The 20,469-nt window shown below is 40.6% G+C and overlaps 1 protein-coding gene across 1 annotated transcript in view; it reads left to right on the forward strand.

The window, feature by feature from the left end:
- The window catches only part of ARSK (arylsulfatase family member K), a 54,019-nt gene that overhangs the window by 24,110 nt on the left and 9,440 nt on the right, over positions 1–20,469 (forward strand). Inside the window, exons 4-6 of the mRNA XM_073344536.1 lie at positions 7,351–7,633; positions 11,125–11,296; positions 17,300–17,524. Of these exons, the coding sequence (XP_073200637.1) occupies positions 7,351–7,633; positions 11,125–11,296; positions 17,300–17,524 (680 nt within the window). The remainder of the gene's footprint in view (positions 1–7,350; positions 7,634–11,124; positions 11,297–17,299; positions 17,525–20,469) is intronic.

Consider the following 20,469-nt stretch of genomic DNA (forward strand, 5'->3'; position numbering starts at 1 on the left):
CTGTACAGGGGAGAATTTCATCCTAAATTACTATTTGCACTCTTCAGGAGTTCCAGGTTCACTTCTATTCTCCAAGCCAGCAGGAGTTGGGAGTTCTGTGGAAACAAGTTCTGGACATATGAGGATTCTTCTGGCCAGTTAGGGAGTGGAATTGATTCCTGTTATCTCAGCAGTTTTCCCAGATTTACAAGCCCAGAATAAAGGACTGACCTTGGGAGCCAAATTCTTACATTGTCTGTGAAGCACTTTGTTGTACTGCCATTAGCCCACCAGTCCAGCCCAGCTACCTGCAATTTTAAAGTAATACATTGAATTACACATTTAATTTCATAAATACTGTTTAGAATAAAGAGAGTGTGTGTGTGTCTACATTTTTTTCTTTTGAGAACATTTTCAGGGAAACACATGTCTTAAAGATTGTTTTCCTTTGTGGACAATAATATTTTATTAAATAACACAGTGACAGTCAGGGTCCAGACACCATAAGGGGTCTGAATCCCAAAAAATGAATAATCGAATCAACTTGTATACAATGTTACTGTGTATAATATATCAATTAAGGTCATTTATGAAGGCTTGTAATGCTCTGAATTTGATGATCCTTAGGAGATGTGTATACAGGTTATGGTTATGAATGTATGCATGTATATATATGCAGACATTTGTAATTGTAACTAGGATGCAACCACAGCATTAACTCATAGCTGTGTGGGGAAGCAGTCAGGCAGGGAGGGGCAACTCTCAGGCTTGCTATGTCCACAAAACTAACTCCAAGGACCTAGCATTGTACAACCCAGAAAAAGAGCATGCTGAACATAAGAGCAGCCATACTGGGTCAGACCAAAGGTCCATAGCCCAGTATCCTGTCTTCTGACAGTGGCCAATGCCAGGTGCCCCAGAAGGAATGAACAAAACAGGTAATCATTAAGTGATCCATCCCCTGTTGCCATTCCCAGCTTCTGGCAAACAGAGGCTAGGGACACCATCCCTGCCCATCCTGGCTAATAGCCACTGATGGATCCTATCCTCCATGAAGTTATCTAGTTCTTTTTTGAAGCCTATTATAGTCTTGGCCTTCATTATATCCTCTGGCAAAGAGTTCCACACACTGACTGTGTGTTGTGTGAAAAAATACTTCCTCTTGTTTGTTTTAAACCTGCTGGCTATTAATTTCATTTGGTGACTTCTAGTTCTTGTGTTATGAGAAGGAGTAAATAACACTTCCTTATTTACCTTATCCACAACAGTCATGATTTTATAGACTTCAGTTATATCCCCCCTTAGTTGTCTCTTTTCCAAGCTGAAAAGTCCCAGTCTTATTAATCTCTCCTCATACGGAAGCTGTTCCATACCACTAATCATTTTTGTTGCCCATTTCTGAACCTTTTCCAATTCCAATATATCTTTTTTTGAGCTGGGGTGACCACATTTACACGCCATATACAAGATGTGGGCACACCATGGATTTATATAGAGGCAATATGATATTTTCTGTCTTATTATCTATCCCTTTCTTCATGATTCCCAACATTTTGCTTTTTTGACTGCCGCTATGCATTGAGTGGATGTTTTCAGAGAAATATCCACAATGACTCCAAGATCTTTCTTGAGTGGTAACAGCTAATTTAGACCCCATCATTTTATATGTATACGTGGGATTATGTTTTCCAGTGTGCATTACTTTGCATTTATCAACATTGAATTTCATTTGCCATTTTGTTGCCCGGTCACCCAGTTTTGAGAGATTCTTTTGTAGCTCTTTGCAGTCTGCCTGGGACTTAACTGTCTTGAGTAGATTTGTATCGTCAGCAAATTTTGCCACCTCACGTTTACCCATTTTTCCAGATCATTTATGAATATGTTGAATAGGACTGGTCCTGGATCATTAAAGTTAATGGAAAGACACTGAAGCTAAAAAGAAAACCCTAGTCTTGCAAAATTAAGGAAGGAGGGAGTTTTCCCTGCTTTGTGTAACCATGAATTGCCATAGTCTCAGAGTGTGAGAAAACAAAAACTGCAAACCCTTTTAAAAGAGAACATGTTTAAAGTGAAGCATATCCAAAAACTGAGGACTAGCATGTAACCAAGCTGCTGTCTGAAACACTGGATCTTCTCTAAGACAGAGGGCATGTTGGGAAACTGTTCAGAGGCAATAGGTAGGGAGTATTCGAAAAGGGAGTTTAACAAATATAGAATTATAAAGCCTGAGGTTGTGTATTCATGTTTATTTTCTGTGTAACTTGTATGTGTTTGCTTTTTCTTACTATTTCATCTTTGAAGCTGTGATTTTTCTATTAAATAACCGTTTTGTTTCTTTTTACCCTAAGCAGGTCTATATTGTGCAATCTGGGTGGAATGTCCCTGCCCAAGTGGACTGATAACAGGGGGGCATATTTCCTTCCTTCAGGGATGATGAACCAGAAGGGAAATGTCTGAATGCCTTGTTGTTAAGAACTCAGGGAATAGATTTGGGGAGAAAGGCTATTAGGGTCACTCTGCTATCAGTAACTGGGTGGGTGGAAGTCTGGGTGAGGCATTGATTCTTATTCTTGTCTACTGAGATCTGTCAGCTCTGAGCCATAGCATTAAGGCACCCAAATTTTCAAGGCAGGTGGTGACAGAACCCTTTACTTGTCTGGGTGATTCCCCCAAATGTCACAAACACCTTTCTGCTAAAGCTTGTGAAATGCTTTAGAAACTTCACCACATGCTTTTGAGGTCATTTAGGAACATTCTGTATCTGATCACAGTGACCCTGCCTCTTCCAGTTTGCCAATGATGCCTGTCTTGATGACTCATTGGCTGTGCTTTGAATCCAGCGTGGAACATACAGATGGAGCACACATCCTGGGCTAATATACGAATCAAAATTTTAAAATGTTTGTCCTATCATGCTGTGTGCTAGCCTTGCTCAGTGACTATGTTATCTCATTGATGTAAACTTGGTCCCTATCCTCACCTTCACACTGCTTTGTGACCCACATTATTGCATCATATTTGAAAGTAGATTGTACACTTGTTTTGAAGTAGGGGTGTGTCTTATTTTTTTTCTATGAGCCACTGAACAGAGTTGAATGCTCTGTGGTGTGTTATATGGGGATCACATCAACAAGCACTGAAATGGGTTGGAATATGTCAGGTGTTTAACAGTGCTCAGCAGAAAACTGTATCCAGTTGCATCTACATGGGAAATTTGTAGCAGAATGTAACTAATTTACTTTGAATTTGTCCAGGACATTGGGACTAACTGCTGTGCTTCCAAAGAGTGACTTTTTAATGACTGACCCAGTTCTTCATCTTATCCAATAGACTAGAGTGTCAATTCTTTGATATTGTGGACACTGACAGCTGCTGGAAGCCAGTTGCAGCTCCCAGGTCCCTGACTGTCAGGCTCCAGCAGTTAAGAAGGCACTTTGTTGCTGTAACTTCCACCTCTGATGTAAGCTCTGTAATGCCACAAGGAGATCAGGTGTAGGGGAGCTTAGCTATAGCACACCCCCTTCTTCTGCTGACTGACTCCTATCAGACCCTCATTTCACCCAATAAGATCTCCTTCCTGCTTATGCCAGAGATATGCAGCTGGTGTAGGAGGCACATATACTGCCTCCTCCACCTTTACACCAACAGAGATCTCTCTCTCACACACACACACACGAAAACAGCGACCAATTTAAGTTCATTTTGCAGAACCTGAGCATCAGAGGAGTTGAACACATTTGGACAGACTTTTCATTGTTACAAACATAAATAATGACGCTTTTCAGCTGTTTGAAAAAATTCAGTACTTATATCAAAAGGAAATAATGAGGAAGGTTATAATGTAGGCATTGGCCAAAATTTCCCAATCGCCACAGCTGCTTGTCGGATAGCTGCTACCCTTCCATCAAAGTACTGTAGTGACTACATTTTAGTAATGTTTTATATTTATAATCGTGAGGCCCTTTTAAATGAAAGGTTGTCATAAACATAGAGATAAGAGTAGCATAAAATCCCTCCAGGGCAGCTCTACTGAATCGCTTTACCTGTAAGGAGTTAAGAAACTCAGTAAGCTAGTTGGCACCTGACCAGAAGGACCAATGAGGAAAGAAGATACTTTCAAATCTGGGTTCGGAGGGGAGGATTTGTTTGTGACTCTCTTTGTTTGCTCCCTCTCTGGGCGGAGAGAGAGACCAAGCAGGTACAATATCTCCTGAAAACATGCCTGAAATGAACCATCTAAAATTACAAAAATTGTAAGGCAAGGAAATGCGTTAGGTTATCTTTTGTTTTGGCTTGTGAATTTTCCCTATACTAAAGAGGTAGTTTCATTCCTGTTTTGTAACTGTGAAGCTGAGCCAGAGGGGAATCCTTTGTGTTCTAAATCTTTTTATTTACCCTGTAAAGTTACCTGCAAAATCAGGATGGAAGGTGTGATTCTTTTACTTTATAAATAAAATTCTTCTTTTAAAAACCTGGTTGATTTTCAGTGTCCTAAAGAAAAGGTTTGATCTGTGCTCACATTGCTAACCAACTAGTTGGTATTTTATTCTCAAGCCTCCCTAGGAAAGGGGGGAAGGGGCTTGGGGGAATATTTTGGGGGAATAGGGACTCCAAGTGACCCTTTGCTGAATTTTTGTGTAAATCACTTGGTCGTGGCAGCAATACCGCCCCAGGACAAGGAAAGGAATTTGTGCTGTGGGGAAGTTTTTAACCTAAGATGGTAGAATATAAGCTTAGGGAGTCTTTCATGCGGGTCCCCACATCTGTACCCCAGAGATCAGAGTGACAAGGGTGCTATAGACATGTAAGAATTTTATTTAAAATATTTCAGTTGGGACCTAAATTACTTGAGTGGCCTTTTATATGTTTTCACTTATACAATAGTAGTGATTCCAGCTCTTAAGATTTTCTCTTCATTATTAAGCAACATTATATTTCTGTCCTTTATCTCTTCATTGTTTGTTTCCGCTCTCTAAGTTGTTATCTTTGGAGTACCATCTGTCAGCAAAGGAGGTATAATCCTACTTCTTTCTCATTGCGAGTGTTATAAACAATTGTTTAAGATTCATTTCAAAACTTTTAAATTCTTGTTAGTAACTCATTTTCCACCTGAACTCTGACATCTGATTATTAAGTCTTTGTTTACAGTTTGTGAATCTCTCATGTCTTCTTTGCAGAGAAGACGACCCCTTTAAACAAATCGTCTGATTTCTTACTGTGGTTTAATTAAAATTGTATGATGTATTATAGCAGAAAATACATATTTCTGCCTTCAATTGGTTTAACACTTCATTAGTATTTCTTCCTTTCAATCTGTGGATAAAAATATAGTTAATGGTGCATTTTATGGGGCATAGAGATTGCCCCATTTATTTCTCCATCATCCTGTTTGTTGTAGCAATCCTTTCTCTCCTTTTTTCTCTTTCTCTTTCTCTCTCTTTCTGCCTAAAGATTTGTCTTCCTTTGGGACCTGTCAATACTTCTCCCCACTGCTCTAGTACTGGAGAGTGACCTGTTCCATTCCTTTTCTCTCAAGCCCCAAACTAACTTTATCTGGATGGTCAGACTGGCCTACATTTTATATATATATATATATATATATATATATATATATATATATATATATATATATATATATATATATATAATCAGTGTTATATTTTAAGTTCTATATTACATTAAATATAGTAAGCAATGTGCACAAAAAAATCTAAACCATAATTGCACACACCTCTTTGTACAGGCAATGGATGCCTAACTATACAGTATGCAAGAAAGGGGTGGCAAAAATCAAACTGACCGCTTAAGTCCTCCAAACCAACCCCTGCCAGCAGAAATCCTAATTCTTTTCTTCTTCTAGGGAACAGGCAGGCTCTCCTGTAGGCATCAAGTAAGGGAAGGAGCAGCTTAACCAAGTTCATAGAGCACTTACCTCAGAGCCTTGAGTCAGAGCAACCAAACTTAGTCAGAAAACAAGTCTCTAAGGCCCAGATTCAGCTAGTGTTCCAGGTCCTGTAACCTATAGCAGCCAGCTTGGCTTCTCATCCCTTTCTGTCTTGCTCAGCTTTCTTTTATTTATATACAGTCCCGAGGTAGGACAGCATGCTTTTTCATTGCCCTCCTGCCTGTTTTGGTCATAAATGGAAGACTGTCCTGTAAAGGGGTAGTACTCCCCATCACACTGATATTTTGAAAATTAGGTTCAATAAATATTATATCTCCTACTGAGATAAATTGTGATGATTAATCTTGTTAAAATGGTTGTGATTAATTCAGTTAAGCATAACAAACATTTGTTTATCTTGGAAGTGCAGATAACTACACAAGATTTAAAAAGACCTAAAACTGTTTTATTGATAAAAGTGAGATACAAAGGTTTTGCTAAAAGTTAAGAACCTATTTGTAAAATTCCAAATGAGGAAGAAAAAGTACATGAATGTTCTTTAAAATATAATTGGCACTATACTTTAACAAAACTATATGGCTAAAGTCCTGAGGAATCTGCTGCTACATACTTTCTTTTATCATTCCTTGAATGACATGTAAGTTTCTAAGATGGAGTGGCATTCTCCAATCTTTGTTTATGATACTTCTGGTGTCATTTCCTTTCTCTGCCAGAGTGATACATCTGTAGCTCAGATTTCTCAGGATTTTAGAGATTCAGTAATTGTAATTGTCTGAAAATCTGGCTCAAAACATATTTGATCATGAAACTTGTTTCATTTATGCCTCTTGGGGCTCCATTGCCGCCTCCACCTTTCTCTGATAATGTTATCATCTGGAGTCAGCGGGGTTGCACAGGGAAAGTCAGCAGAGGATTTGGTCCAAAGTGGCAGTGTTACAAAAAGTGGTATAGTAGAATCCAAAATAAAACGGTATGGTTTCAAAAGATGTGATGATCTAGGTGGTTGAAACAGTCCAGTGGAAAATAAGTTTACATAATAAAATTTCAAGTTAGATGCAGCAGGTAGAATGAGCGATGAAGCCATAGCAAAAAGTGAAGAGAATCCGTTAAGTGAAGATATGGTAACAGGGTTTGGAAGTGCTGTGTCTAAATGTTCATTTGCCAAAGTAGAACTGGGAGATGGATCAGAGGCAGGAGAAAGAGCCCTATGGCATGAAATGACCAGGAATAAGAAAAAAAAGATTCAGAATTGGAAAAATATTAACTAAAGCAATGAATATATAGTTTAGCTCTTGGTTATTTCAATCTAATAACACTAATATTATATATAGAAATATGTAAATAAAATGAAGTTGCAAATTTAGAAAGATGTTTAGATATTTTAAAACTGAGGTGATGTTACTAGATGTTTAGTGCATGAAAAGAGAAGGAAATGCTTTCCACCCAATGCAGTCTTGTATTTTCAGTAACCGTGTAGAAGCTTGGACAAGGGATGTTGATTTCCTGCTCAGACAAGAAGGCAGACCCATGGTGAATCTTACTGGCAACAAGACATTTATGAGAGTGATGGAAGAAGATTGGCAGAATACTGATAAAGCAGCAAGTTGGATAAGGAAAGAAGCCACTAGCTTTAATCAACCATTTGTTCTTTACTTGGGGTTAAATTTACCACATCCATACCCATCACCCTCTACAGGGGAAAATTTTGGGTCTTCTACATTTCTAACATCTCCCTATTGGCTTGAAAAGGTATGTGAAAATGTATAGAAACTTAAATCAAAATGAATTTGTAACTGCATTTAGTATGTACATTACCTTATTTCGCACCTTATATAATTCACATCAGACTTGGGCTCAGGCCCAGTTCTGATATTATAGTGCACTGTAAGGGCATCTGTGGATGAGATGTTAAGCACACTTCTTAAGGTTGCCCATGTAGAAGTGAAAAAAGAAGGTGACAACTCCAGTCTCTCTTGGCCAATATTCCCTGACTCGGTAAAACCATTTCTGATTCCAAAAGGAGTGTATATTAAACTGGACACTTAATGGTGTTTGTCTGTACAAACTTTGCACTCCTAGTCTCTAGCTCATTGTTTTATAAAGCATTTGGTAGCAACTTGAGCACAAGAGATGCTATATAAAATCAAATTGTGTCTGAATTCTGTGCTGACAGGTTGATTTTAACCCAGAATGGCTAAGGTGCTAAATCAATGCCTTGCACAATGCAAATTTTTGTCTTTTCTGTTACCTGATGCTTTGATTACTAATCTAGCTCTTTCAGTTTTTCATTCTAATGCTAAGAAAAATCTCTCTGCTTCCATGTGTAGGAAATCAGCAGATTCCTTCTCCCAGAGAGAATGGTGTGAACAATTTCTGTTTATCTGCCTCTTGTATAGTCCACAAATGCAGTCTTACTATTGTCACAAAACTCTCTTGATTAGTTACCATGGCTCCCGCTGCCTAAATGACAACAAGATTTCACACAATCCAGTAACTCAGCAGTAGGCTTTGAAGAGACTTTACATTTATCTGCCCAGTCTTTACTACTGGGGTGCTGTAAAGTCAGTTTACCTATGTAATTTGATGGGCCACCTCTTACCATAATATCTGATACCCTTTCAAGCATTTAAAAATAGAAATAACAATCATACTCTTTCTTCATTCTTTATCTAGGAAAAAGTAGTTAGATTACGATGAGGTTTTTTAAATTTTTCAAAAATGTATTATTTTATTTTGAGTTGTATGTGAGAGCACCATGTTAAGGGAAAGCAAAGTCAACGAGATGTGTTTTTACATTTAGTTTTGAATGCAGGAAGGCCTGTGGTCATTCTGATCTGTTACAGGAGGGAGTTACATAAGATAGGGCCAGCTCCTGTGAAGATTTTTTTTTCCTGGTTTTACGAGCCACCCTCCATTTGTTGACTGTTTCATGGTTCCAGCTGAACATGGTTGTCATGGTTATGAGGAAAGACATGGTCTCTCAAGTAGCTAGGAGCAATCTCATGGAGATCGTTGAATATAAGGACAGAGACCTTGAATTAAATTCTATCTTCAAGGGGGAGCTACTGCAGCGTGAAGCATCAGCATGATGTTTCTGGTACCCTGTGTTGCTAAGCAGATGGTCTGCTGCATTTTGTAGGGAGTGATGCTTTTCCAGGGCACATGGCTTTGTTCCTAGATATGAGTTGCAACAGTCAAGCATAGAGATCATGAATTCAATGGATCACTATTGTCAGGTCTAAGTTCTTTAGGAAGGAGTTTAATCTTCTGGCCAGTCACAGATGTTGACTTAATGTGAGGGCAGAGGTCCTTGAGTAATGGGGAATGTTCTAGAAGAACCACCTTGTTTGAGGAACTTCTCTCTCCCTACTGGAATTCCACTCTTGCCTGAATTCAGCTGGAACCAGTTTCTCATTTCATTTAGACACTGAGAAAACTTGGAGCGGTTGCTGTTTACATTTAATGTCAAGGAGATAAAGAGCCAGGTGTTGTCAATGTATGCTGCTGGCATTTCAGACCTTGTTGTCTCACCAGCTCTTTTAATGACTTCATATAAATGTGTTGGATAATGTGGGAGAGAATACTGACTTCTGTGGGAGATGAGGGCTTTGGAGATGTTGGCATGAATGGCCATAATTTCTCTAGGGTTTGGTCTGAGAGGAAGAAGTTAAGGCATTTCAAAGTGTTTCTGTACCACCCAATAGCCTCTTAAAGGTGGGACAATAGTATTTGGTGGTTAAAGGTACCAACTGCTGCAGAGAGGTCTAACAGGTTGAGTGTGGATGTACTTCTCTTGTCTATGGACGAGGATTCATTCAGCAGAGAATTGCTATCTCTGCAACATGCCCTGGCTTGAAACACAATACTGTCAGCTGATAGGTGGAGTTGGAGGCTGGTTTTGTTCTCTTCTTAATTAGCCTGATAATAGTGTATTTAATCAAGAAAAGGTCATGGAAATGACATCCCAGTGACCAGTGGCAGCTGTGCAGAGTCTTTAGCACTAGCTGGAGTCTGGGGAGCTCTCTCCACTGCTGAAATCTTCTACCTCTGATGCCTCAGCTCCCCATCAGCATTAAATAAATGAGCAGTGGAGGCTCCAGATGTACCTTGCTTGTCCTCTATCAGTCCCACAAATTCTGTCAAGATGCCACTACCACTAGGACACATACATACATATTTAGAATCTAAAGTCATTAGAGCCTGTGGAGTTTTCTCTCTTGTGCTATTTTCATCAAGAATAAAAAATAAATTCTGTTGATTTTGTTTCTTAGGATGATATTTACATGCTGCTATAAATATTCACTGTACAAGCCCTGACATATCAGTTTTGTTAACTCATTTTGAGGTGCCAAGTGTTCTTAGCCCAGTCTCCATTGCCTTCCTATACTGCATCTAAGCCTCCCAGGACCTGCTACTACATTGTGACCTAGGACTTGTCAACCCTGCCTTCAGCTGTGATTATTAATTAGTAAGATCATGGAAGAGTTAATAAACTACTTTACTTTGTTTTTCAAGTCATAGAGGTTTCACATTGCCTAGTTTGTAATTCACAGTTCTAAATATTTAGAAATAATTCTTGATCAGTAAAAACAAACATTTTAAAATCTGAGTCAAAAGGCAATGCTTATTTTTATATTCAGGGTCCAGTTTGCAAATATGTGTGCCTAAATAGAACATCTCCATTATAGACGATGGCATTTAAATTGGCACAAGGCATCAAACTGGCCTAACTGCCAATCTGAGCATCCAAATGCCAGAATTTATATATCCAGTATATATTTGAAAATTAGACTACCCATGTGAATTCTTTTTCCAAGATACAAATTTCACGCCAGCTCTTCTGGAGATTTTCCCAGAAAGAGTAAATTGCCATGTTGATCTATTTTCCCAGATGACACCTAGTCCTTTGGAGGCACATGGTACAACATTTTTCTTTTATGTGGTGCTATGCCCACACTTCTGAGATTAGTTACTGAATATAGTTCTAAAAGACTGGGTCCTTTATCTGTCTTTTGAGATATCAGCTGGCAGGTCACATGCTGCTGGGTCCTCCTGTAGTTTTCCAGCTGATTTTTACTGGTGTCCAGGCTCTTCTTTGCAAGGTGGTGATTGGATATCTGTAAAAGTAACAGATAGTAAGCAGGTGCTGCATGGACCACGGTTTGAGAATTTCTGATTTAAACCCATTGTAAAGCATTAAACTCACTTGCCAAAATAACTTAATTTACTCTTGTTTTTAGGTGACATATGAAGCCGTTAAAATTCCAAAATGGCCTCCTCTTTCAGACATGCACCCAGTAGATTATTATTCTTCTTACACCAAGAATTGCACTGGGCAGTTTACAAGGAAAGAAATCAGAGATATCAGAGCATTTTATTATGCCATGTGTGCTGAGACAGATGCCATGCTTGGTAGGTAATCTTCCAGAATAATAATACAGAAAAGAGATTTGAAGCTGTTAGTAGATAACTCTGATCAGACTAGCCTTTTGTAAAGAGTTACTCAAGGCAAAATAGCAAAATAGCTTCCTACATATTGCATAAATGATGCATGTGCAAAAGAACTGGATGGCTTAGAATATTGCTGTCAGATTTGGAAGGATTAGAGTTTTGGGTGGTAAATGTTGATTTCACTGTACACATACAAACTGATGAAAAAATATTTCAATTGATGGTGATCAAAATTTACAGGTAAGCAAAGTAAGAAAAATCATGCTTGAGAACTTATTGAAGGTTGATTTAAGGATATATCTTTGTATATTTTGACATGTGATATGGTATTTTCTGTTTTATAGGTTTTAAACTTTTAACTTTTTGATATCATTAAATAATTGCCTACGGGGGCCCTTTCCCCACTGTTTTTCTTGCAACTGTGAAATTATCCATAAAATCCATAAAATTAGAAAAAAATGCCTAAACAAACATCGACATTACCTGTTGAAGTTTGGGTTTTTTTTTAAATAAGAGTTCTGCCAAGCCTACTAATGGACCATTTTAAACTGAGTGTTCTCACTTACCAGTGTGAATTCAGACCAGGATGGTAATTGTATGTTGAAAGGTTTCAGAGTAACAGCCGTGTTAGTCTGTATTCGCAAAAAGAAAAGGAGTACTTGTGGCACCTTAGAGACTAACCAATTTATTTGAGCATAAGCTTTCGTGAGCTACAGCTCACTTCATCGGATGCATATTGTGGAAAGTTTAGAAGATCTTATTATATACACACAAAGCATGAAAAAATACCTCCTCCCACCCCACTCTCCTGCTGGTAATAGCTTATCTAAAGTGATCACTCTCCTTACAATGTGTATGATAATCAAGTTGGGCCATGTCCAGCACAAATCCAGGTTTTCTCACCCCCTCCCCCCCACACACACACAAACTCACTCTCCTGCTGGTAATAGCTTATCTAAAGTGACCACTCTCCTTACAATGTGTATGATAATCAAGGTGGGCCATTTCCAACACAAATCCAGATTTTCTCACCCCCCCCCCCCACACACACACAAACTCACTCTCCTGCTGGTAATAGTAAATGGTAAAAAAAACTATGCTGACAGCTTGTGCCACACGCTCTCTAAGAAACTGCGGAATCACCTGATCAACATCCTCTACAGCAAACAGGGAAAGATTAATAATGAGCTCTCAAAAATGGATACTGTCATAAAAAACCAACCTTCCACACAAACTTCCTCGTGACTGGACTTTACTAAAACTAGACAAGCCATTTACAACACACACTTTGCTTCTCTACGAAAGAGACTAAACTTTCTAAACTTTCTAAACTAGTACATGCCACAAGGGGCTACAGCAATGATTCCCTCAACCCACCCAGCAATATTGTTAACCTATCCAACTATACTCTCAGCCCAGCAGAAGCAGCTGTCCTATCTCTGGGCCTCTCCTTCTGCCCCTCCACCCCCACGAACATGATACAGTTCTGTGGTGACCTGGAATCCTATTTTCGACGTCTCCGACTCAAGGAATATTTCCAACATACGTCAGAACAACATACTAATCCACAGAGACCTCCCTACCAACACTACAAAAAGACGGATTCTAGGTGGACTCCTCCTGAAGGTCGAAACAGCAGACTGGACTTCTACATAGAGTGCTTCCGCCGACGTGCACGGGCTGAAGTTGTGGAAAAGCAGCATCACTTGCCCCATAACCTCAGCCGTGCAGAACACAATGCCATCCACAGCCTCAGAAACAACTCTGACATCATAATCAAAAAGGCTGATAAAGGAGGTGCTGTTGTCATCATGAATAGGTCGGAATATGAACAAGAGGCTGCTCGGCAGCTCTCCAACACCACTTTCTACAAACCATTACCCTCTGATCCCACTGAGAGTTACCAAAAGCAACTACAGCATTTGCTCAAGAAACTTCCTGAAAAAGCACAAGATCAAATCCGCACAAGCACACCCCTGGAACCCCGACCTGGGATATTCTATCTACTACCCAAGATCCATAAACCTGGAAATCCTGGACGCCCCATCATCTCAGGCATTGGCACCCTGACAGCAGGATTGTCTGGCTATGTAGACTCCCTCCTCAGGCCCTACGCTACCAGCACTCCCAGCTACCTTCGAGACACCACTGACTTCCTGAGGAAACTACAATCCATGGGTGATCTTCCTGATAACACCATCCTGGCCACTATGGATGTAGAAGCCCTCTACACCAACATTCCACACTAAGATGGACTTCAAGCCTTCAAGAACACTATCCCCGATAATGTCACGGCTAACCTGGTCGCTGAACTTTGTGACTTTGTCCTTACCCATAACTATTTTCCTTTTGGAGACAATGTATACCTTCAGATCAGTGGCACTGCTATGGGTACCCGCATGGCCCCACAGTATGCCAACATTTTTATGGCTGATTTAGAACAACGCTTCCTCAGCTCTCATCCCCTAACGCCCCTACTCTACTTGCGCTATATTGATGACATCTTCATCATCTGGACCTATGGAAAAGAATTCCTTGAGGAATTCCACCATGATTTCAACAATTTCCATCCTACCATCAACCTCAGCTTGGTCCAGTCCACACAAGAGATCCAATTCCTGGACACTACAGTGCTAATAAACGATGGTCACATAAACACCACCCTATACCGGAAACCTACTGACCGCTATTCCTACCTGCATGCCTCCAGCTTTCACCCTGACCACACCACACGATCCATCATCTACAGCCAAGCTCTGCGATACAACCGCATTTGCTCCAACCCCTCAGACAGAGACAAACACCTACAAGATCTCTGTCAAGCTTTCTTACAACTACAATACCCACCTGCAGAAGTAAAGAAACAGATTGATAGAGCCAGAAGAGTTCCCAGAAGTGACCTACTACAGGACAGGCCTAACAAAGAAAATAACAGAACGCCGCTAGCCATCACCTTCAGCCCCCAACTAAAACCCCTCCAATGCGTTATTAAGGATCTACAACCTATCCTAAAGGATGACCCAACACTCTCACAAATCTTGGGAGACAGGCCAGTCCTTGACTACAGACAGCCCCGCAACCTGAAGCAAATACTCACCAACAACCACATACCACACAACAGAACCACTAACCCAGGAACTTATCCTTGCAACAAAGCCCGTTGCCAATTGTGCCCACATATCTATTCAGGGGACACCATCACAGGGCCTAATAACATCAGCCACACTATCAGAGGCTCGTTCACCTGCACATCCACCGATGTGATATATGCCATCATGTGCCAGCAATGCCCCTCTGCCATGTACATTGGTCAAACTGGACAGTCTCTACGTAAAAGAATAAATGGACACAAATCAGATGTCAAGAATTATAACATTCATAAACCAGTCGGAGAACACTTCAATCTCTCTGGTCACGCAATCACAGACATGAAGGTCACTATCTTAAAACAAAAAAACTTCAAATCCAGACTCCAGCGAGAAACTGCTGAATTGGAATTCATTTGCAAATTGGATACTATTAATTTAGGCTTAAATAGAGACTGGGAGTGGCTAAGTCATTATGCAAGGTAGCCTGTTTCCTCTTGTTTTTTCCTACCCCCCCCCCAGATGTTCTGGTTTAACTTGGATTTAAACTTGAAGAGTGGTCAGTTTGGATGAGCTATTACCAGCAGGAGAGTGAGTTTGTGTGTGTATGGGGGTGGGGGGGATGTGAGAAAACCTGGATTTGTGCAGGAAATAGCCCAACTTGATTGTCATGCACATTGTGTAAAGAGTTGTCACTTTGGATGGGCTATCACCAGCAGGAGAGTGAATTTGTGTGGGGGGGTGGAGGGTGAGAAAACCTGGATTTGTGCTGGAAATGGCCCACCTGATGATCACTTTAGATAAGCTATTACCAGCAGGACAGTGGGGTGGGAGTAGGTATTGTTTCATATTCTCTGTGTATATATAAAGCCTGCTGCAGTTTCCACGATATGCATCTGAGGAAGTGAGCTGTAGCTCACGAAAGCTTATGCTCTAATAAATTGGTTAGTCTCTAAGGTGCCACAAGTACTCCTTTTCTTTTTGCGAATGCAGACTAACACGGCTGTTACTCTGAAACCTGTCATTGTAAGGAGAGTGATCACTTTAGATAAGCTATTACCAGCAGGAGAGTGGGGTGGGAGGAGGTATTTTTTCATGCTTTGTGTGTATATAATAAGATCTTCTAAACTTTCCACAGTATGCATCCGATGAAGTGAGCTGTAGCTCACGAAAGCTTATGCTCAAATAAATTGGTTAGTCTCTAAGGTGCCACAAGTACTCCTTTTCTTTTTGTGTATGTTGAAAGATGTTAATAGCGTTAAGACCTGGTAAAAGTCAATGGATATGCTAAGCACCCTTAATTCAGGCTAAACAGTGGAGCAATTAAATAGCCCTTTGTTTAATGATGGCTGAAACAATAGAAGCAACTGCCCAAGACACAGACATCATGGCAATGCCAAAGTAGAAACTGAGCCATGTGACACAAGTGGTTTCCTGGCAAGCAATTGCAAATGTAGGGGCTGGGGGTATTGATTAAGTGTCCTTGTGTGTGAAGGAACCAGAAAAGAAGGGAGAAGGCAAGCAGACTACAAAGAAGCAGAGTGAGTGCGACCTTAGGAAGAAGTCATAAGAGATCTTTTGGGAAGAATACTCACTGAAAAGGCAAACTTAGATTTCTGCACTAGGAGATTGCCTCCTGATTGTTTTCTACTGTGTTCAAGGAAACAGAACTTTGGTGCAATCCTATTTATTTACAAAGATTCTACACAAACAGACACCTGACTCCTCTCATTATTTCTTCTCCAAATGGAAACAACCTAGCAAGGCCCCAAATATTAGCTAACTGCTTGGGCTAACAGGCAGCAGTTGTGACTATGAAGTAGACAACAAAATGACCTATGCAAGGCTCCCATGTTTGTCCCTGGATATAATAGCAACATATTGAAAATTACAAGAAAAAATAAGTTAAATCTAAATAAGCATGCAAGTTTTCCATGGTTTGTTTTAAGATATATATATATGCAAATCCGCCTTAATTTACTGTGTTTTGTTTCTTCACTTTAAAAAGTGTTATCTAAAGAACAAGAATTCTCAATAAATAGAAGAGTTACTTAAATGATTTTTGTGATGTTAGAATGATTAGGTCATATATAAATGCAAAGGACCAGTCCTGTGGGTCACACAGGCCTCTCATGGAGAAGTAATCAGGCCTCCCAGGACCTCTGATCCTGAAGCGATCATGCTGCTGCAATACATGGCGCAGGGTAGCTTTCAACTAGAGCCCCTTTTCTGTAAGGTACATAATTTTAAGCATGTGAGTAGTCTCATTAAAGTCAGTGGGATTACTCATGCTTAAAGTTATGCATATGTAGGTAACTTGCTGAACCATGGCCATCCCTTCTACCGTGCTTCCATTGATCCTGCCCCTCTTTCTCTCTCCATTGCACAAATCTGAGGCTGCAGTAGCTCCTGTGGAGGTACATGCACAAGAGAGAATGAAAAGCCCAGTGACTGGGATAGAGTGAGCGCTCAATCAGGACCCACAATATCCAGTGCTTTTGGTGGGGGCCTCTGCTGTCCCAGTTGCCCTTGGTATTGTTAGCTGCAATGGGATCCCATCCAGAACTGTGCGTGGCCTCCTTTTGTGAGGAGGGAGTGCCTCTCATCCCTTCAAGATGTCCTTGGTGGTGGTTCAGCCCCATCTCCGAGGCTGGGATTCACAGTCCCCAGCAATCTCAGACTATAATGGATATTGCAGTGAGGGGTGGAGTCTCCGGCTTTGCTTTCAGTGGGAAGGAAAGGAGCTCCAAGGCCTTTGAACAGCACCCCAGTTGCTAGTAAGGGCCCGCTCCCCTCAGGATTTGCATGCTGCTCTGCAGGTGCAGAAGCTTAACATAGTATCTGAACATACTTTTTTCAAATCTCTCTTTTGTTGCAGGTCAGATCATTTCAGCTCTAAGTGATACAGGACTTCTTAAAAGAACCATTGTTATATTCACAGCAGATCATGGAGAACTTGCTATGGAACATCAGCAGTTTTATAAAATGAGCATGTATGAAGCAAGTTCCCATGTTCCTCTTCTAGTTATGGGGCCAAGCATTAAAGCTCATCATAACCTATCAAATGTGGTATCTCTTGTAGATATTTATCCAACTATGCTTGGTAAGTAACTTGATTCTATTTGAAATAACTGAAACTTTGAGATTTGGGTATGAATTGGTGGTGGCAATAGTAATAGCATTATGTTTAGGGTTCTGTTGTGATAGGTGATATACTAACATAGTAAGATATGATGCCTCCTCTGAAGAGTTTACAATCAGATTTAACACAAGATCAACAAGTGGTGTAGGGATTAAATAGAGGGATTGAAAGAAGTGGGATAAGGGTAACTGTGATAGGAACATGTGGTCACAAAGACTAGCAATGAATGCAATCCGTTCGTTTCAGGTATTTACATTTTTTCCTCTTTTTTTTAGTCTTAAGATGTAAACACACAAGAAATGTTATGGATCTCAGTAATCCCTACTACCTACCTACTTGACCATTGACTGTAAGCATCACAGTACAAGTGGGTCCTGAGAAGGGATTTCAAGTCCAAGTCAAGGTAGTGGCTTTACTTACTAGTTTGAGGACGATATTCCATTTATAAAGGGCAGCATGGCAGAAATGTAAAGGAACTTGTGAAAGAAGTGGACTAATAGGAAGATTGAGGTGGGCATCATGAGCTGAGAGGAAGGTCTAGGGGTGATGTAGTAAAACCACAAGAGTGGCTAACTGGGAGGCATAGTATTATGAAGCTTCTTGAAGATGAGGACAAGAACAGAATTATCAGACACAGATGAATATGATTTGTTGGGGAAGAGTCAACACAGCTTTTGTAAAGGGAAATCATACCTCAATCATTTATTAAAATTCTTTGAGGGTGTCAACAATCATGTGGATAAGGGTGATCCAGTCAATATAGTTTACTTGGATTTTCAGAAAGCCTTTGATAAGGTCTCACACCAAAGGCTCTTAAGGAAACTAAGTAGTCATGGGATAAGAGAGAGGGTCCTCTTGGATCAGTAATTGGTTAAAAGATAGGAAACAAAGGATAGGGATAAATACTTTTCACAATGGAATGAGGTAATTAGCGGGGTCCCTCAAGGATCTGTAGTGGGACAAATGCTATTCAACATGTTCATCTGGAAAACAGCGTAAGCAGCAAAGTTTGCAGATACAAAATACTCAAGATAGTTAAGTCCAGAGCTGACTGCCAAGAGTTATAGGGGGATCTCACAAAACTGTACGACTAGGCAACAAAGGGCAAATGAATAATAGAAGTGTAGGACTGGAAGGGACCTCAATAGATCATCTATTCCAGTCCCCTGCACTCAAGGCAGGACTAAGTATTGTCTAGAGACTATCCCTGACAGGTGACTGTCTAACCTGTTCTTAAAAGCTTCCAATGACAGAGATTCCCCAACCTCCCTAGGCACTTTATTCAAATTCAGTGTTAAGTGCAAAGTAGTGCACACTGTAGTTGGGATGATTTTTTCCTCATGGGTTCTAAAGTAGCTGTCACCACTGAAGAACGCGGTTGGAGTCATTGTAGATAGTTCTCTGAAAACCTCAGCTTAATGTGCAGCAGTGGTCAAAAAGGCTAACAATGTTAGGAACCATTAGGAAAGGGATAGCAAATATCATAATGCCACTGTATAAAATCCATTGTACACCCACACCATGAATATTATGTACAGTTCTGGTCACCCCATCTCAAAAAGGTTGTAGGAGAACCTGGAAAAGGTTCAGTGAATGGCAACAGAGATGATCATGGGTATGTTATGGCTTCCATAGGAGGACAGACTAATAAGATTCAGGCTGTTCAGTTTAGAAAGGAGACTATTAACAGGGGATGTGATAGAGGTCTATAAAATCATGAATGGTGTGGAAATAGTGAATAGGAAAGTGTTATTTACTCTTTCCAATAATATAAAAACTGCACATTGTTCCCCAAATCTTCCTACCATCCACAGTCAAAACCCTTAAACATGTATAGATGCACACTGAATCCATACTTAGTGCTCGCCTGGGGATGTTGGGCAAAGCACATGTTGGGCTTTGAGCTACACCTCTACTCACCCATTTTGTAGTGTGGATACAGCAAAAGCAAAAGTACCTGGGATTGTGTTTAGATAAGCCTCCACTGCCATTCCCACAATTCCCAGTACCTGCATGCTCTGGCCCTTTAACCTACCCACTTCATTGTCACCCACTATGTACCAGATGCAACTGCTCGTTTATACACAGTTGCTCGGCATTTAACCCTTCATTTCCATGCGACCTGCTTGTTTCTGCACAGCTCAACTGTGCCTAATAGGAAGAGGCACATCATCAGCATCATGTTAGGTGGCTGCAGGAGTACTCCAGAGTTCTGGTTAACCTCTAGTGTGAGTACAGCAAGCGTTATGAGTTTGGGAGGAGTATCCAGAACATCCACGTATGAGAGCATCATGAAGAAGCTGTCAGAGATGGGCCTAACTGGATTGGAGTGCAGCACAGGGAGCGCATCAAGCACTTAAAGCTGAGGATGGCAACAGCAGATCTGGCAACTCCCTATCTATATGCCCTTTCTACAAGGAGTTTGGACCGGGTGCTTGCCACTGCCCAGAGCTCAGAGCCCACCGTCCTTCTTGACATACTTCCGAATGCAGATCATCTTACTTTCAGACCAGAGGAAGGGGGTATAAAATCTGGGGATGGCACTGGCTGACATCACAATGAACTCCCATAAACAGATTGTGGAGCAGGAAGCCCAGGATCAGTCCATGTGGCCGGATGGGTGAGTGGGTGTCCTGGTGGATTTTCAGAGGATCTGTTCTGAGATCGGCCCAGGGAACAGTCCGGAGAGGAAGCAATGCGGGACCAGGAATTGGATCCATAGTCTGGTAAGTGCAACCCATCAACTTTATAATTACCATGTGGGAAATTGTAGCATAAGAGTGGGATTTCAGGATTATGACCAATAAAATCATTGTTATGGAGGATATTACATGGGATGGGTTTATCTTTGGGTGAGGGCAAAAGCCACCCTGCTTTCTCCGCATCATGTGTGATCTAAAGTGATT

Source organism: Lepidochelys kempii, chromosome 5 (assembly GCF_965140265.1).
Source record: "Lepidochelys kempii isolate rLepKem1 chromosome 5, rLepKem1.hap2, whole genome shotgun sequence".
NCBI lineage: Eukaryota > Metazoa > Chordata > Testudines > Cheloniidae > Lepidochelys > Lepidochelys kempii.